Genomic DNA, 18,836 nt, shown 5'->3' on the forward strand with positions numbered 1-18,836 from the left:
ATGAGCATAAAGTGGAATTATTTAGGTTTTTGAAATGTGTTATTGATATATACCATAAAATAATAAAATATATAATTGTGTCATAGTGGAATTCTTGCTAGATAACATGGTATATTATTAATTCAGAGTAGATTGATAGTTATAGTCTCACACATTACAGTTTCCACAAGAACCACTTTTTGTGTGTGTGTGTTCCAGTCCTGGGGCTTGAACTTTGTGTTGACACTGTCCATGAGCTTTTTTTGCCCAAGAATAGCACTCTACCATTACTTCTGGCTTTTTGTGGTTAATTGGAGATAAGCTTTTGTGGTTAATTGGAGACAGACTTTCCTGCTTGGGATTACTTTGTACCTCAATCCTTAGATCTCTGCCTTCTAAATAGCTTGGGATCACAGATGTGAGCCACTTTTTTAAAAATGCAAAGATATTAATGTAAATTAATTTGAAAGAGTTGTTCCATTTATTTGGTTCCTTTTTATTTTTTTGCAAGATTTCTTTATCATCATTCTTTAAGATCATGGTGATTTGTGTTTCTCATGGCTACTGTTAGAGGAAGTTATTTGCATATTTGGTGATTGAGCACTTTGTACTAGGTTTTTAAAGTATGTTATATTTTTGACCATCTCATTGAACTTGTTTATGATTGAATTGAGTTTCCTAGATATATAATGATACTGCTTGTAATAAAAAATCTTTTCAACTCATAGACATTTAAATCTTATTTCCTGCCTTATTGCATGGGATGATATTTTAAGAAAAAATGTGTGAGGTATGCTGGGAAGGTGGCTCAGTGGTAGAGTGCTTGCCTTGAAATGCATGAGGCCCTGGGTTCGATTCCTCAACACTACATAAGCAGAAAAGGCCGGAACTGGACCTGTGGCTCACTAGCCTTGAGGTGAAGAGCTGAGGGACAGTGCCGAGGCCCAGAGTTCAGGACCCACAACCAGCAAAAAACAAAACAAAACAAAAATGTGTGAGGTATGCTACAAATATACCTTATAGTCATAAAAGTCTGTAATTTGTTAAACCTCAATATATTTTTATTCACACAGTGAACAGATAATTCAGTAAATGCCCACAATGAGTGGGCATGAGTGTTTTAGGAATATGGTGATAATTAAAACAGATAGTAGAAGTTCAACAATATGAAAATCCTTACGAACTCATCTTTTTAAAAAAAAAGATATTATGGGCTGGGAATGTGGCCTCGTGGTAGAGTACTTGCCTAGCATGCATGAAGTCCTGGGTTCGATTCCTTAGTACCACATATACAGAAAAAGCCAGAAGTGGTGCTGTGGCTCAATTGGTAGATCTCTAGCCTTGAGCTGAAGAGCTGAGGGACAGTGCCCAGGCCTAGAGCAAGCACTACGACCAAAGAGAGAGAGAGAGAGAGAGAGAGAGAGAGAGAGAGAGAGAGAGAGAGAGAGAGAGAGAGAGAGAGAGAGAGAGAGAGAGAGAGAGAGAGAGATTACAAAGCAATCTATATTTAACACCCAGAGGCATATTTTATAAATAGTAATTGCTGTGAAAAGTTCTTATGGTGGAAGGAGAAGCCCTAAAAAAACTACATGCTCCAGGTAGGCTGGAAGGAAGCTGTGCTGATGGGCAGGACATCGTTAAAGGTCTGTTGTCTGATGGCCTCAGAGTACAGGCTGCATTGGGGTTGGTGTGTGGTTGTTTGTGCCAGTGAATTTATGGTGATAGTTTTTATCCCTTTCTTTGGGGATTCTTGGAAATTCTACAGAGATGTCCTAGGGCAAAGAAGAGATCGAAGCTGGGACTCTAGGTTCTCTCCAGGCCTTCACTGTCCTCTTAATCTGAGCAGCATTATTGTTTCTGTGCACATTTTAGGTTTTTTATACACATTTTTATTGAACACCTACTAGTGCCAGTAAAACAAGGGTTGTAGTCAGGGATCATAGTGCGTAAAGTAGCTCAAATCACAGCCTGTTAGAAATTGCTTAGGTTCCTTAGGGAGGAAGAGAGATAGTAATAAATAGAATAAAAGGTAGAAATAATGGGAACAGAGTAAGAGCAGTAGAGAGTTCTTACAATTCTAAATGGAAAGTCTGGAAAGATCCCTCCAAGGTGACATGTTGAGCAAAATTTTGAAGACAATGAGAAAGCAAGCAATAGAGGTGGTGTGTGTGTATGTGTGTGTGTGTGTGTGAGTGTGTGCTTTTTTTTGTTGGTCGTGGGGCTTGAACTCCTCAGGGCTTGAGCACTGTCCCTAAGCTCTTCTGTTAAAGGCTAGTGCTTTACTACTTTGAGCCACTGCACCACTTCTGGTTTCTGGGTTAATTGGAGATGAGTCTTACCGACTTCCCTGCCTGGACTGGCTTTGAACCTCAATCCTTAGCTCTCAACCTCCTGAGTAGCTAGGGTTACAAACAAGAGCCACCAGCATGGAGATTTTTAAGAGGAAGAGTTCTACAAAAAAGGAATAACTAGCAGATTGTGTTTGTTCTTAACAAATTGCAAGAACAAGAACGAGGCTAGTGTGTAGGCAAGGTGGGCATAGAGAGGTGTGGTCATAGCACTAGTAGCACTTGAGGCTGTGAAGCCATGTGGACCTCTCTGAGGACTTTGGATTTTCTTTGGACACATGGAGAAGTCATCAGAGCTGTAGTCAGAGGAGTGATAGACTCTGATTGAAACTCTAATAGAATCACCCTGACTGTTGTATGGAGAGAGTAGGAGGGCATGTTCAGTAAGAAGTCCTCAGAACGTAAATCCCACAGAATATTCTGATTTGTGAAGCCAAAGTAGAAATGAAGGATGACTTCAAAGTTTTCGAGCTTGGGGCTGGGAAGGTGGCTCAGTGGTAGAGCGCTTGCCTTGCATGCCTGAGGCCCTGGGTTCGATTCCTCAGCACCACATAAGCAAAAAGAAAAAAAGCCGGAAGTGGGGCTGTGGCTCAAGTGGTAGAGCACTAGCCTTGAGCTGAAGAGCTGAGGGACAGTGCCCAGGCCCAGAGTTCAGTCCCCACGACTGGACCCCCCCCCCCCAAAAAACAACAACAACAACAACAACAAAGTTTTCGAGCTTGTATAGAAGTTCAGAGTTGCCATCAATTAAGAACAGAGAAGCTTGATGGGGTCAGATTAAGAACGAAAAGGCACATGTGTGTAAAGAATACTGGCAGTATCAAATATCACCTTGTGAGTTTTAGCCTACATTGTAATTGCTAGTACACAAAAAAAAGAATGGAAAGAACGTGAAAGGATTGCTGGGAAAGAGGTAGAGCTCTCATTTATATGAAATTATGTAAGTCAAGGATATATTGTGATAGGTAGGATATTGGTTCTCATTCTTTTTAGCCCAGAATGCTCTTCATTTTCAAAAAGTGATGATCACCCATTAACAGACACCAGTAATTATTACTATAGACGAGGTCCAGTGTTAGAATACTATAGTGAAAATTTGAAGAGATCAAATGGCAAAGTGTCTCCCTTAAACTATTTAATAAACAGAATGGAAAGATAATAAACATAGTAGAGAACTCCTCATAAACTACCTCAGGCGAGACACTAATAAAGAGAAAAACTGAATTAAAAGAGAAGGCAAGAAAAGAGAGGGCATTAATGAGGTTAAAAAAAGAAAAGTATAAGATAACAGATACAAGACTCCAGCTGGGCACTGTTGGTTTATGCCTGTAATCCTAGTTACTCAGGAGGCTGAGATATGAAGATCATGGTTCAAAGCCAACCCTGGCAGAAAAGTCTGTGAGACTCTTATCTCCAATGAACTACCAAAAAGTTGGAAGTAGAGCTGTGGAGCAAGTGTTAGAGCAATAGCCTTGTGCATAAAAGCTCAGGGATAGCATACAGGACCTGAGTTCAAGCCCCAGGAATGGTACAAAAAAGAAAAGGAAGGAAGGAAGGAGAGCCTCCAAATTTGGATATTACATTAAATGTAAATGGTCAAAATACTCTCTTAAAATCAGTTTATGAAGATTATATGAAAAGAAGATGAAACCCATTCATTTCTATGTATATCAGACACATCTTTAATGTTAAGATTCAAAAGGATTAAAAGTAAAATGGCTCAGGCCTGCAATCCTAGCTACTCAGGAGATGGAAATCTCAGGATTGTGGTTCAAAGCCAGCCCATGTAGAAAAGTCCATGAGACTATCTCCAATTAGCCAACAAAAAACCAGAAGTGGTGCTGTGGCACAAGCAGTGGAGCATTAGCTTTGAGCAAAACAAGCTCAGGGACAGCACCCAGGAGGCCCTGAGTTCAAGCTCCACACACAGAGCAAAGTAAAGAAGATACGCCATGCAAACACTAACCAAACTAAAAAATGGTAAACTTTATAATGGAGTCAGAGACAAACTTCAGAAAAATGATGAAGTGGCTAATCACCAGGAAAATGAACATTTCTAAATGTGTACAGAACTAACAACATAACTTCACTATACATAGAACACAGATGGACTGAACTAAAAAGGAGGACCATACAAATCTGTTGTAATGGGTCATTTTAAACACCTTTCTCAAAATTGGTAGTATACAGTCAAGATTCTAACAACACATTACCGGTTTTTGGTATTGACATAGAACAATACACCTGACAGTGAGTAAGTCTACCAAAAAGTATTCAACTTCATTAGTCATCAGAGAAATGCAGATTAAAATCAGAATAAGATGTCACTTCATACCCACCAGAATCACTATAATTCTGAGAAAAGCCTGAGAACTTGCATAGATGCACAACTGCAGCTCTCCTCCATTCTTGAGGGGAGGGAATAAACTGGTCTAACCACTTAGAAACTACTGGCGGTATCTGTCAAAGCTGCTAATTAAATACTTTATAATCCTGCCTTCTAGAATGTATGTATGAATGTATAGCAGTGTTGACAGCAGCACTATTTAGTCATAGATTGTCCAGAACTAGAAATCAAATAAACTGTGGTAGTGATGGTGGTGGCAGCTATTTTTCTTCTCCTCTTTGTCTTCCTCCTCTTTCCTTCTCTTCCTGCTCGAGCTTCCCCTTCTTCCTTCCTGTTCTTTCTCTTCCTCCTTTTCCTCCTCTTCCTTGTCTCCTTCCTCCTCTTACTCTTTTTCTCTCCCCCTCTTCCTCTTCCCTGCCCCCTACCTTCTTAGTACTAGGGCTTCAACTCAGGGCCTTGTGCTTGCTAGGCAGGTACCTACCCTTTGAACCACACCCCAGACCTTTTTCACATTAGTTGGTTTTTGAGTTGACTCATTATTTTTCGCCCAAGCTAGCCTGGATCTTGATTACCTGTTTACACCTTCCCACAGATCTAGGATGGCAGACACATACCACCATGCCCAATTTTTTATTAGCTGACAGGTTTTCTCAAACTTTTTGCCTAGACTGGCCTCAAACTGCAATTCTCCTGATTTCAGCCTCTTGAGCAGCTAGGATTATAGACATGAGCCACTGTTCCTAACTGGTTCATTTGTTTGCTAGGAGAATACTATACAGCAGGTGGGGTGCAGGGGCTGTGTCTATATGCAGTAATGTGGATGGTGCTCACAGCAAAATATTGAGCAAAAGGAGCCCTTTATGAAGGAATTCCATTGTTCTATTGCTAGCTCTGTTTTTGAGCTTTATGGGCTTAGTGAATCTGTGTTATTAGAGGCAGTGACTGGGAGGAGATCTGGAGCTGTTACTCAGTTGATCTTGTGGGTATTTTCATATTAAGCTGGACACTTAAAAAATTCACACTTTTCTATATATGCATTATTGAATGCCATGCCAAAAAAGTTTACTTAAAACTACAGTGAGCTTTTTTTTTTTTTTTGGCCAGTCCTGGGGCTTGAACTCAGGGCTGTTGCTAAACTTTTCTGACACTTGAGCCACATCTCCACTCCCAGCTTTTTGGTATTTAATTGGCAGTAAGAGCCTCATAGACTTTCTTGCTTAGGCTGGCTTTGAACCACAATTCTCAGATTTCAGCTTCCTAAATCCCAGGATTACAAGCATGAGCCACCAGTGCCCAGAAATGAGACTTTTTTTTTTTTTTTTTTTTTTTAAGAAAGAAAAGACCTTTGGGTATGGCAAAGATAAAAATCTTGACTGTTTCGAGTAGGCCAGGTTGTGGGAACCTGGCACACACACACTGGTGAGACTTCGCAAAGTTAGAAGACCAGCCTTCGGAGAGGGCAGGCTGTCTACACTTTGCCAAGTAAAAATTGCCCATGTCTGCGTATGTTCCTAGGGAAGTACTTATGCATGTACAAATTGACATACTTTATTGTAGTTTTATTTGTAAGAGCAAATATTTAATGGGAGACTAGTGAGATAAATGATAGCACATCCAGGACTTCTAGGGCTAGAGCCCTAGTGGACTCAGTGGTAGAGAACCTACCTAGCAAGTGTGTATGAGACCCTGAGCTCAATCCCAAGTACCACACACACAAAAGAAATGCCAACTATATTACTGTTAGATAGAATGAGAGAGCTCTACAGATACTAATACGGAATGTTCTTTAAGAGCATACTAATTTTAATTAAAATGGCAAGGTTTAGAACAGCAGTATACTTACTCAGGAGGCTGAGGTCTGAGGATTGAGGTTCAAAGCCAGCCCAGGAAGGAAAGTCAGTGAGGTTATTATCTCCAATTAACCACCAGAAAACTGAAAGTGGAGCAGGGACTCAAGTGGTAGAGCGCTCACCTTGAGCTGAAGAGCTGAGGGACAGCGCCCAGGCCCAGAGTTCAAGCCCCATGACCAACAAAACAAAACACAGCAGTATACTATCATTTCTATAATGGTAATATATTCCACATACTCACTCACATGTACACACATAGATGCTTTATGCATAAGAAACCAGTAGCTGTGGTCACTCCTGGAGACTATATCTCGGTGACCAGATGACAGCATTTCACTATCTACTTTGTCTCTTTAGAATTTATACATTGAGAATGTACCTATTAAATGTAACTTACAAATAAAGGTGAAAGTTTGTCTTAGCTTAGAAAGGTCTAATGCATTCTTTCACAAGTCCATCAGAGTCACATTTCCCTCCACATGGAAACAGGGCAGCAGATAGATAAATGGGTCTTTGGTTGGACAGTAGACAACATGGTGGGCCTTGTATATGGATACCAAGAAGTATGGAAGAAAAGCCCCAGCAGGGTACTTAGAAGGTGCTCATTGGGAAACAGGGCATATCCTCATTGTATAGAATGCAATTCTTTCCCTCCTTCCCTCTCTCACTGTGTCTCCTTCCCCTCACGTGTAGGTGAGATTCAGTTATAAATGCAGCATCTACTTTTTCTGCTGTAAAGTATCAAAAGCATTTTTCCATATCTATGGAGACAGATACATTTTATTTATTTTTATGTCAGTGCTGGGGATCAAACCCAGGGCTTGACAAGTAAAACTACTACTAAACTAAACTACATCCTCAGTTTTATCTTAGATAATATAGTATATAAGCTAGATAGGCAGACATATAGATAGATAGATTAAAAAAAAAAAAGGAAAGAAAAGAGTTAGGTGCTGGTGGCTCATGCTTATAATCCTAACTACTCAAGAGGCTGATATCTGAGGATTGCAGTTCTAAGCTAGCCCAGGCAGGAACGTTTGTGAGACTCTTACCTCCAGTTAATCATCAGAAGTGGTGCTGTGGTTATAAGTGGTAGAGTGCTAACCTTGAACATAAAAGGTCAGAGACAGTGCTTGCACCCTGAGTTCAAGCCCTACAACCAACCAAAAAAAAGAAGAATTAGAGGAAGGAAAGGAGGCAGAATGAATGAAGTCTTAGCTCTTTCTTTCTCTCATTGCCCAGCAAAGTAAGCACTCAATGTTTATGGGTTTGATTGAGTACCACATTTAAAGTAAAAATGTTGACCATCACAACCAATACCACATGCACTGAACTCCATGAATAGGTGGTGACATGGCCTAAGCTATTAGGACACAACAGGTTTTACTGTGTTAATATCAGATGACTATGAGGACTTTAAAAAATGCTGATAATTACCTGGCAGTTTAAAACTTTAGGAAGTATGTCGAATACCAAATAATGAACCCTCTTATCACAGATTTAAATTTCAAGTTGTAAAAGAAACCCCTGAAGGAACATTTATAGCATTCGGCTGCATGCCTGAAGACTGCCCTGGGTGCACTGAAGTCTCAGACAAGGTTTTCCTTAAGAAACAAAAACTACCTTGATTTATGTCTCACAGAGAAATTATTTCCCAAGTCAAGGAGCATAAGAAATGTGTACGGTCCCTCCTATCCCCAAGCAAATGTTTGTTTTGCTGCAGTGATGGAAACATTTCCATTGGTGAAGCAAATATTTAGAGCTGTAAGAAACATTTGGGCAGCCAGGATGTGTCAGAATAGAACAGATGTCTGCCTTTTAAAAACACATTTTAAAAAAACACAACAAAACCCACCATGTACTTGATTGCTGAGGTTGTAGCCACAATGGGTTAAGCAAGAAACTAAAAATTGTGTGTCCTTCTTATCGTAGTTCCTGGACACAGTGTGGTCATGATTTTGTTCTTTCAGAAAATAGGGATAACTGTTCTAAGTGACTTTGTTCAGTTATAGTTTTTACCCCACCCCCAATATAATATATGTATATTATATATATATATATATATATATATATATTTTTTTTTTTTTTTTTTTTTTGGTCGGTCATAGGGCCTGAACTCTGGGCCTGGGCCTGTCCCTCAGCAAGTGATAGGCTAGCGTTCTATCACTTGAGCCATAGAATCACTTCCGGCTTTTTCTGCTTATGTGGTGCTGAGGAACTGAACCCAGGGCCTCATGCATGCAAGGCAAGCACTCTACCACTGAGCCACTTTCCCAGCCCCCAATATTTTTTTTTTGTTAGCAAGAAACAAAATTTTACGAGTCTAATCAGGCATTGGTGACTCACACCTGTAATCCTAGCTACTCAGGAGGCTAAGATCTGAAGATCATGGTTCAAAGCCAGCCTGGGCAAAAAAGTCTATGAGATTCCAATTAACCACCAGAAAAAGCCAGAAATGGAGCTGTATTCAAATAATAGAGCACTATCTTTGAACAATAAAGCTCAGGAACAGCAACCAGGTCCTGAGTTCAAGCCCCAGGACCAGCACAAAAAAAAAAAAAAAAGAAAAAAAATAAATTCATAGGGTGAAAGTCTGTCTTCAATCCAACTACTTGTATCCTTTTTTTTTTTTGGTCCATCATGGGGCTTGAACTCTGGGCCTGGGTGCTGTCCCTGAGCTTTTCAGCTCAAGGCTAATGCTGTACCACTTTGAGCCATAGTGCTACTTCTGGTTTTCTGGTGGTTAACTGGAAATAAGAGTCTCACAGACTTTCCTGTCTGAGCTGGCTTCGAACTACAATCCTTAGATCTCAGCCTCCTGAGTAGCTAGGATGATAGGTGTGAGTCACCGGTGATTGGTTTACTTGTCTCCTTTTGTGCATGTACCCAACTATGTGTATTTTTTTGTGTGTAGGCATATGTTCTTTTAAAATAATTTATACCTTTATTTTAATTTCCTTTCATACTGTACCTGAAAAAAGTTAGAGGATGTGTGTAGGATAGGTGGTAACATTTTGAGGCATGTGTACATTGAGTAATGTTAAGATCAGGATATAATATACTCTCTTCTCAAACACTCATCTCCTTGTGGTGAAAACACTCAAAACCCTTCTAACCTGCTGGAATATGCAGGGTGTTATCTCAGCACTGCATGTCCTGTCTGCCTGTCCCTGGGTACTCCTTCAGCAACTCAGAGGCCCCTCCATGCTCCCGTCTACTTTTTTTTTTTTGGGGGGGGGGGTCCGGTCGTGGGGCCCGAACTCTGGGCCTGGGCGCTGTCCCTCAGCTCTTCAGATCAAGGCTAGTGTTCTACCACTTGAGCCACAGTGCCACTTCCAACTTTTTTATTTTTGCTTATGTGGTGCTGAGAAATCGAACCCAGGGCCTCATGCATGCAAGGCAAGCGCTCTACCACTGAGCCACCTTCCCAGCCCTGCTCCTGTCTACTTTTGTTGTTGTTTTTCTTCTCCTTAGAGGATTCATTCTAAGACTTCACTTGTTCAAAATGTGTTGGCAGAAGTGTAAGCTTGCTTGCCCACCTTGGTACAGTATATAGAACCCCAGAATCAGGCATCCGATTCTGCTTCTGGGGCAAATCACTGTCCTTGTTTGTGTCCTTCCTTCCTTCCTTCCTTCCTTCCTTCCTTCCTTCCTTCCTTCCTTCCTTCCTTCCTTCCTTCCTATCCTAGGGCTTGAACTCAGGACCTGGGTATTGTCCCTGAGCTTTTGTGCTCAAGGCTGGTGCTCTCCCACTTGACTCACAGCTCCACTTTTGGCTCATGAACTTTCCTGTCTGGGCTGGCTTTGAACCATGATCCTCAGATCTCAGAGTCCTGAACAGCCAGGATTACAGTCCTGAGCCACTGGTATTCAGCAGGTGTCCTTTTTTTTTTTTTTTTTTTTAATCTGTCAATAAACATCCCCTGCTCCCCCCCACCCAACCACAAAAAGCAAGGTAGACCAGATGAACTCCAACTTTTTTTCAGTTCTGATTTGTAAAGATGAACAGTTAAAAGTTTCAATGAATCCTGTGAAACTGGAACAAAATATAATTTTCAAGAAGTATTTATTGCATTTAGTGCATAGTGATATAAGCTTATGATCTCAGCTGCTGTGGAGACCTCAGGGGCAAAAAGATTGAGGCCAGCCTAGGAAAAGGTAGTGGTAAGACCCTGATCTCAAAAACAAAGGCAGACAGACAGACAAAAACGGGCTGGGAATGTAGCTCAAGTGATAGAACTCTTGCCTGGTATTGTAGTCAATGCCCTGTTTCAATCCCCACCCCAGCAACACACACACACACAGACACACAGACACACAGACACACACACACACACACACACACACACACACACACACACACACACGATAGAACTCTTGCCTGGTATTGTAGTCAATGCCCTGTTTCAATCCCCACCCCAGCAACACACACACACACAGACACACAGACACACACACAGACACAGACACACACACACAGACACACACATACACACACACACACGATAGAACTCTTGCCTGGTATTGTAGTCAATGCCCTGTTTCAATCCCCACCCCAGCAACACACACACACACACACACACACACACACACACACACACACACACACACACACACACACACACACACACACACACACACACACACACACACACACACACACACACACACACACACACACACACACACACACACACTCTTGCCTGGTATTGTAGTCAATGCCCTGTTTCAATCCCCACCCCAGCAACACACACACACACACACACACACACACACACACACACACACACACACACACACACTGTCACTCAAAAACAAAACAATGTTTATCAGATTTGCCTTTTCACACATGCACAAACAGTTTGGCTCATCCCCAGCTTCTGATGTGTCAATAGCAGTGAGAAACATTGTTACCCTAGAACCTGTTCCCCTTGCTATGTGGCTGGCTTCTCAGCCTGTTGCTGAGGACCTGCTGGGTTAGAGAAGGCTGTTGTGACTGGCAGCTGTGTGTAATCCTGTGGAATTGATGATCAGATATTGAAAGTCACCCCTCTTTTGTTTTTATTTCTCATTTACCAGAGAGGGATTAAAAGGAATGGAAGGAAAAAAAAAAACCTTTAGACTTTAGAACTAAAAATAGACATTGTGGCTGCTGATTGGAACCCCTCCCGGTCTTTCCTATGAGAGATCTCAATTTGTGCTACACAGAGGGGAGCTCACTTCTGTCTTGTTCACCAGTTATACTACTCCCCAGAGAAGCTCAATAAATTTTATAGGGAAGTTTCCTCCTTATGTGGAAGGAGCGAAGCTCACTGCTTGGTGTGGCTGGCATAATTTAGGGCTCCAAGGGAGTGTGTCTGCCTTGTGAAATAACCTGTCAAAAGCAAATGTACAGAAACTTGTGATCTTCCCTGACCTGGCACCAGCTCCTTTGACCCCAAGCCCTGTCTGCTTTGGAATCAAACTGGCGTTTAGTTCACTGCTGGGATGGGCCAGTAGTGACTTCTGAGCTTGGCTGTGATGCTCTTGTGCTCACCAGGATGTGTCTGGAACTTTACATCCCCTTCCTGTGTGTCCGAGGGTGCAGATGCTCTTCAGACAGGGGGATAGCGGCTCTGCCTTCTCTTTAGACTTGGAGGCCGCAAGGCCTGCAGGGCCCCTCAGTCTTTAAGCTGGCAGTGATATACGCTGTGCATGGCTTTTTACTCGGTGATTTATACTAGGAGACGTGGCTGGGTGATATCCAGTGTCCTTTTGTCTTTGTGTTTATTTTTTGTCCACATTTAATGTATTTAAAGGATATATTGTCTTTATGGTTCACTGGTAGAAGGAGGGGATTGGTGCAAGTTTTAATGAGAGGTGCCTCAGTGCCCTGTGCTGAGATGAGAATTATTTTCGTGGTTAGATATCTTTCTTTCTTTCCTTAGGTGGCAGGAGGCAGTGTTTTGCTGCTTTTTGAAAATAGCATTTCTACCTAATGATTTTTAGAAGGATACAAAGAGGACATTCCATTTCAGGGCATCATCAGCAACTTTTTCTCCCGTTTGAACTTTCCTCATTCAGGAAGAGGGGAAAGTCTCAAGTCCTGTTCTTGAATTTATACACCAACATCATGGCCCCATCAGCTCCGTTTGTATAAAAACTCCTTCGTGCTGGCTAATGATATTTGGAACTAGTTTTCTCAAAAAGTGTTTCCTTTGCTTGAGAGTAGTTAATCAGTGGAGAAGAAAGTGTTTGGCTTATTTGCCTAATATTTTAACCAAGTGAATTAGACAGGTTGGGGGCACTGGGGAAGGGGATAAGAAAGTGGGTGGGGGCGGCCCCATAAACAAGGTGATATATAATATTTTTTTTGTTCTCCTTTTAAATAAATACCGATCAGCTTTATGTTCAGAGACAATAGGAGCCGTTGGCTTAAATTTGCAGTTTACTGTATTTATGGCTGTAATATCAAGGTGCTGCCGTCGTAATTTCATGCCCCAATGAGAAGAGCAAGGTCGAAGCAAATGCTTCCATCGGCATCTGCTCGCACACTAACTCATAAACAAGGCCCGGCTGGATCAGGTGGCACGGAATAATACAGGCTAATGAAATACAGCACAGCTTTCCATTACTGTTAGTTTTTACAGTGTCGTCATTACGTGTAATTTATGTTTAAAAAATTCAATTTTATACAAGGCACTGGGAAATAGGGGTCTACAGGTCATCCAACGACTTTTAGAGGCTCCGAGAGTCCTTATTGTACTCTACTGTTCCAACAAAATGTTAATAAAATAAAATAAAAATACTTTTTCCCTTTCCCTTCTCTGAACCTCTTTCTGAGAGAGTTGATTTTTCTTTTAATTTGGGGAGTATCTTCAGCCAGCTGTCTTCTCTGCCTCATCTCCTTCCTGAGTGTTCCAGGGCAGATAACTAGTTGTGTTCTGTGAGAGGTGACCCTCGCTCAGTCTCCCAGGGTTTCTGAGGATTCACCTAAATCCAGGAAATAGAGGAACTGTAGGTGGGAGGAAGATGACTGAGTTCCCATCCATTCCCTGCTGACCATACTCATTGTGGCCCCTGTGGCTCTGCCCTTGTCCCTGTCTGTCTGTACAGCTTTATTAAGAAATTCAGTGCAGGCTGGAAAGCGCTTGTTTTCAACTCATTCCTGGCCCTTCCTTCCTTGCTATTGTATCTGAAAAATGCAGAGAACACTGCTGTCTTGTGTCATCTGTCTTTCTGCTTCACCTGCATAGGGCTTAGGGCCCTAGGGCAGAGCTCAGTGGTTGCTGGGACAGTGTTGGGGTTCTGAAAGGTCAGTCCTACAGGAAAAAGACAGCCCTTCCTGGTGCCTGGTCAGCCTGAGTCATGGGAAAGGATAGTGAGGGACCACTGAACTCACTGTCTACCAGTTGGATTTTGTTTGGTTTACATCTTAATAGAAGCCTTAGAAAAAGAAAAGAAAAAGAAAAAATAATCAGGTATGGATGCCCTGGGGCATTCAGTGCTGGTGTCAGAAAAGCTAGCTTTATTGATCCTTAGGATGTCCCGCACTTGCTCTGTTCTGTTAAAAGCAGCCCACCCTGAAGAAAGTGTTGGAGAAGAAATCTGGTTCTGTGCTGCAGATCTCTGCTATAGAGTGCTAACTGTTCTGGACACTTTTGAAAGTAGAGAACTGAGAGGACAGGAGATGTATCTAGATCCTGGGTGCTTGAGATCTTCATTTATTCCGAGAGAGTCTGAACTGAGAGCTCTCAGGTTTGCAGATCAGGCTTTTGGGGGGGGGAGGTGGCAGGGGGGGTGCTCCCACCTCTCAGTCAGCCCTTCTGCTTTCCCACATAAGTTGTCTTGTCCTTCCCTCCTTCTCTTGGCTAAAGTTGGAGAGCGAGGAGGACTTTTTAAGAATTATTCTCTCTCCATAATATATTTTAATTGTCATTACTATAGATTAGGGGGTGGGAGGGTAGGGACTCTTGAAAGTCACCAAGTAACAGAAGGGAAGTTAGTGAAATAACATCTAAATGCTTGATATATTTAATGTACATTATCAGATAATGCAGAATGACATCCCAACTAAGAAAATTTTAACCTTTATTAAAATGGGCTAATTCTTCCAAAGGCATCAGCCAAAGGAAGTTATAAGGCAGATGAAGGAAGGAGGAGGTTTTACGTGCCGTGCACAGGACAGCGAAGCCCTCTGCTCCCATCTCTGTTCTGCTCAGCCACTGCTCAGTCCCTCTGCAGTTAGATTATTCCTTGCAGATAGCAATCAACTGGAAGGAAGTGTGTGTGTCTAATTTGCATGAGATTATTTAAAACAAAAAAAAAAGGTCTGCATTAGTCAGGGTGATGGTAAACAACGCAAAGAGATGCCTTTTATAATATAGCCTGTGCCTCAGCTTTCAGAGCCAAATATAATTCACTTACAATTGGCAGTTTCCTTTATTATTCCTTTTAACCTTTTGGATTCTGCAAGGTCTCAATCAAAGATCTGCATTGTTTATCTCAGTGTAGAAAGGAGAAAGATGAGAGTAGGGCACCTGGATGTCTTATGTATGAGGCCTGTGGCAGCACCTTATTACAAAGCACAGTGGTCTCTGTAACTGAAACTGCTACCAGGGCAGACAGCTAGTTGTGATTTCTCCTGCATCCCAGGTGAGCTACCTGAGATGTGTAAGAGTCCTGAAGCTGATTCCTCCTGCCTAAGACAAAAGGAACACTCAGGGAAGCATGGGCACCAGCATCAGCATTTCATTTGGGGTGATAGAAAAAGTTGAGGAAGAGGATACTCCAGTGTTGGAAAAGTTCTCTAGTTGTCAGATGAGACCAAGGGATTAAGTTCCTGTGTGGGTTCTGTGTAGTCCCTTACCTAATCCTTCTTTAACTTTTGACAAGACTATAAAGAATTAAAGTGTAGGGGCTGGGAAGGTGGCTCAGTGACAGAGTGCTTGCCTTGCATGCCTGAGGCCTTGGGTTCGATTCCTCAGCACCACATAAAGAAAAAAGCCGTAAGTGGCACTGTGGCTCAAGTGGTAGAGCGCTAGCCTTGAGCTGAAGAGCTGAGTGAGGGACAGCACCCAGGCCCAGAGTTCAGGCCCCACGACTGGACCCCAAAAAAAAAAAAAAAAGAATTAAAGTGTAAATTCTGAGTCTTGTCATCTGGTGTTTCATAACTCTAGTATCATGGCAAGTCACCAGGCTGGTGGTGGATTGTCACCAGCATTCCATTCTTGAGGACAAGAAATGATTTGGGGCAGAGTTTCCACCCTCCTTGGATCTCAGGTTTTAGTAATCTACTGAATGAAGGGAATGAGTGGGATAAAATTTGAGCTCTAAAATTATATTTTATCTGATGAGATTGTTAAAAATGCCTTTTGTTTTAAAAGAAGCATGACTCATTAATTGTACCCAAATCAAAACCCCAACTTTCCCAGAGAACTAGGGATATTGAAATTTCAGCCTATGTGAATTTAGAGCATCAAACGATAAGGTCTGTGAAAAACAAGAGCTTGGGAGGAAGTGCTGATGCCCTTTAAACCGTGGCCTCACTGGTGGGCTTCACTGCGATAATGCAAGGAACATGTTTTATTAGGAAAATAGGCTTCCTAAAAGCTAAGGCTGGAGGGCAGAACAGCAGGCAGGGAGTCCTGTTCCTTTAACCAGCTCCAGCTCTCAGGGCTGCAGCACAGCCTGTAACTTACTGTATATTTCCCTAGTGTTAAACATTATCGTACTTGTTTATATTTGAAAGAGCCAAAGGGGAAAATGAGAATGCAACTGAATGCTCCTTTTGGGAAAATTATCCTCATTTGCAGCCAGAGGCTGACAAGGCACAGGATCCACCGGTTTACAGAATTCCGTCGTGTACTAGTGACCAGCAGCCTGTGCTGACATCGCAGATGCTGCCTCCTTCTCTAGTGGCTGATTGCGAACTGGTTAAAACAATGTCTGTCTCTCTCTCCCCCCTGCCACTCCCCCAATTGCTCAGAGAGGGATGCCCCTTCCTATTTAGGAAGAGCGATCTGCAGTACTTGCTGGCTAGAGTACACAAGGTGCAGGCTCCAAGGAAGCGTGTCCTCTGTTCTTGCCTGTCTGTTCTGTTGGGAAAGTAAACCCTTTGCAGCAAGCTGTCCAGTTCCAGGCCACTCACCTTCAGTTCTTGTATTTGGAAGGTAGGAGGGCTGGGTCGGTGATGTTCTTGGCACTCTTTCATCTACCCTTCAACCTGGTCATCAAGTGCTGCCAGACTAGCAGTGGTGTGGCCTTGCCTGCCCTTGTCTAGCCCCTACCACACAGTGAACAGGCAGAATGAGGGGACAACCTGCAATTCTAAATGAGGACAGACTCTAAGCACTCCATTTGAGAAGAGGAAAAGGGTCCCAGGGTCATTTTGAGTAGTTCAGGCACTCCCTTGACCGGATGTGGTAGGGCATGAAAACTTTGAGGGATGGCTGCCGTCAACTCAGGCCAATCTGGTGCAGGGCAGAGCTGTGCTCTAAAGCATTAATGTGCACCATCTATTAGCCCCTAGGCACAGAGTGCAAGGCACCACGCTTTGAAGATGCTGATCCTCAGAACAGCCTTGTACTTCATCTACCCCCAGGGGCAAGTATACCATGCTGAGGGCCTCTAATGGAGAGCTGCTGACCAGATGTGGAAAAGCTCTCGGCTCTGGTTTAAAAGCTCTGTGTTGCGGCTCGCCTGGATATTGGGCTTCCCGGAACAGCACTGGCCAGCCCAAGTGGTCTTCGGCAGATCAGCAGTGACCTCCTCCTGTGTTTCCCACTCATTGTTGTAGAGCACTTTTGTAGATGCAGTTATTGCCCGAGTTGGCCCTGGGGGAACAGTTTTCCTCCTGTCTGGGTGCCATGCTGTGTTCCTGTTCAGTGGTTTGGTTGATGCCCTTACCTTCCACTCAGGAGTCAAGGTCTCCAGACAGCCTCAGACCCATTGAAAATACCCTAGCTGTGAGTCCACTGGAAATGAGGGGTGGGGGGCTTCCTCCCTCTGTGGGCAAATCCTCTCCACATCTTAGATGCACTGTAGATGGCACCCTGCGATTTCCTGCTGTCCTCTGGGTGGAGTGGTTTTGAGTGTCAGGAAGATTTAAAAAAGGGAAAAGAAAAACTAGCCAAAGGCGATCTAGGCAGCCTGTGATAGGCTAGAGCAATAATCATCTGAAAGTTTGGGCCTGGCCTTGTTTTGATCTGCTTTCTTGTTTTATTTTCTTCTTTACATTCCATATCCCATTCATACTAATCACAGTCAGTCCTGATTTTTCTTTTTATTTCTGCATTTGTCATAAAATAAAGCAAATTATTCCCGTCTTCGGAAACGATCTAGACTAATTAGTCGTCTCACCCAATAATTAGTTTTTTGTTTCCCTGTCTGTTTTCATGCATTATTGTTAGTTTTTTCCCCTCTTTTTTTTAACACCATTACAGATTAAAATGAGCCACATTTGCAGTTGATGGTATCTGTTTTCAGGGGAAGAATGGAGAATTGCAGTACGGAGCGACTTCAAAAGCGGCAATAAACTCAAGGATAAATTAAGGAAATTGAATGAGCCACATTTGGAAGCAGAGTTGAGGCTAATATTCTGTCGCTTAAGGTTAAATTGCAACTGAGAGGGGTTCCGGAGAATCCGAAATCAAGGAGGCAACTTACTAGGATGCCAGGCACTCTGAGGCCATAAAGGCCTTTCCTCAAGGAAAATGTTCTTGCCTTGTGGACACTGGCAAAAGGTGCTTATGTGAGTTCTGTGCTCTTTTCCCTAGGGCTGACAGATGAAGAGATTGATCTGGCTTTCCAGCAGTCGGGCACTGCTGCTGATGAGCCTTCATCCTTGGGCCCTGTCACACAGGTGGTTCCTGTCCAGCCCCCTCACCTCATATCACAGCCATACAGTAAGTCCCCCACTCCAAATCCTTTTTAACTATGCTTGAGATTCAGGACTCTGGTCGAAGTGTTTATATAGTGGTGTGTGTGTATGTGTGTGTACGTACGTATGTACATGTGCACACCTGTACTGCAGTAGCTTGAACTCAGGGCATGGGCACTGTCCTTAAGCTTTTTTGCTCAAGGTTGACACTGTAACACCTGAGCCACAGCTCCGTTGCTGGCATTTTGGTGGTTAACTGGAATCACAGACTTACCTGGCCGAGTTGGCTTTGAATTGTGATCCTCAGATCTCAGTCTCCTAAGTAGCTAGAATTACAGGTACAAACCACCAGCACCTGGCAAGAGTATTGTTTTGTAGCTCCCAAACTCAGCAAACTGGGAGAAGCCAAGTTTCTCCCAAGAATCAGAATAAATAAGTTGATTGTGTTACCT

The 18,836-nt window shown here is 42.7% G+C and overlaps 1 protein-coding gene across 1 annotated transcript in view; it reads left to right on the forward strand.

Annotated features, from left to right (window-relative positions):
• The window catches only part of Pex14 (peroxisomal biogenesis factor 14), a 152,618-nt gene that overhangs the window by 105,616 nt on the left and 28,166 nt on the right, over positions 1-18,836 (forward strand). Inside the window, exon 4 of the mRNA XM_070037350.1 lies at positions 18,281-18,409. Coding sequence (XP_069893451.1) covers positions 18,281-18,409 — 129 coding nt within the window. The remainder of the gene's footprint in view (positions 1-18,280; positions 18,410-18,836) is intronic.

Source organism: Dipodomys merriami, unplaced genomic scaffold (genome assembly GCF_024711535.1).
Source record: "Dipodomys merriami isolate MVZ:Mamm:240054 unplaced genomic scaffold, mDipMer1.0.p SCAF_28, whole genome shotgun sequence".
Taxonomy (NCBI): domain Eukaryota; kingdom Metazoa; phylum Chordata; class Mammalia; order Rodentia; family Heteromyidae; genus Dipodomys; species Dipodomys merriami.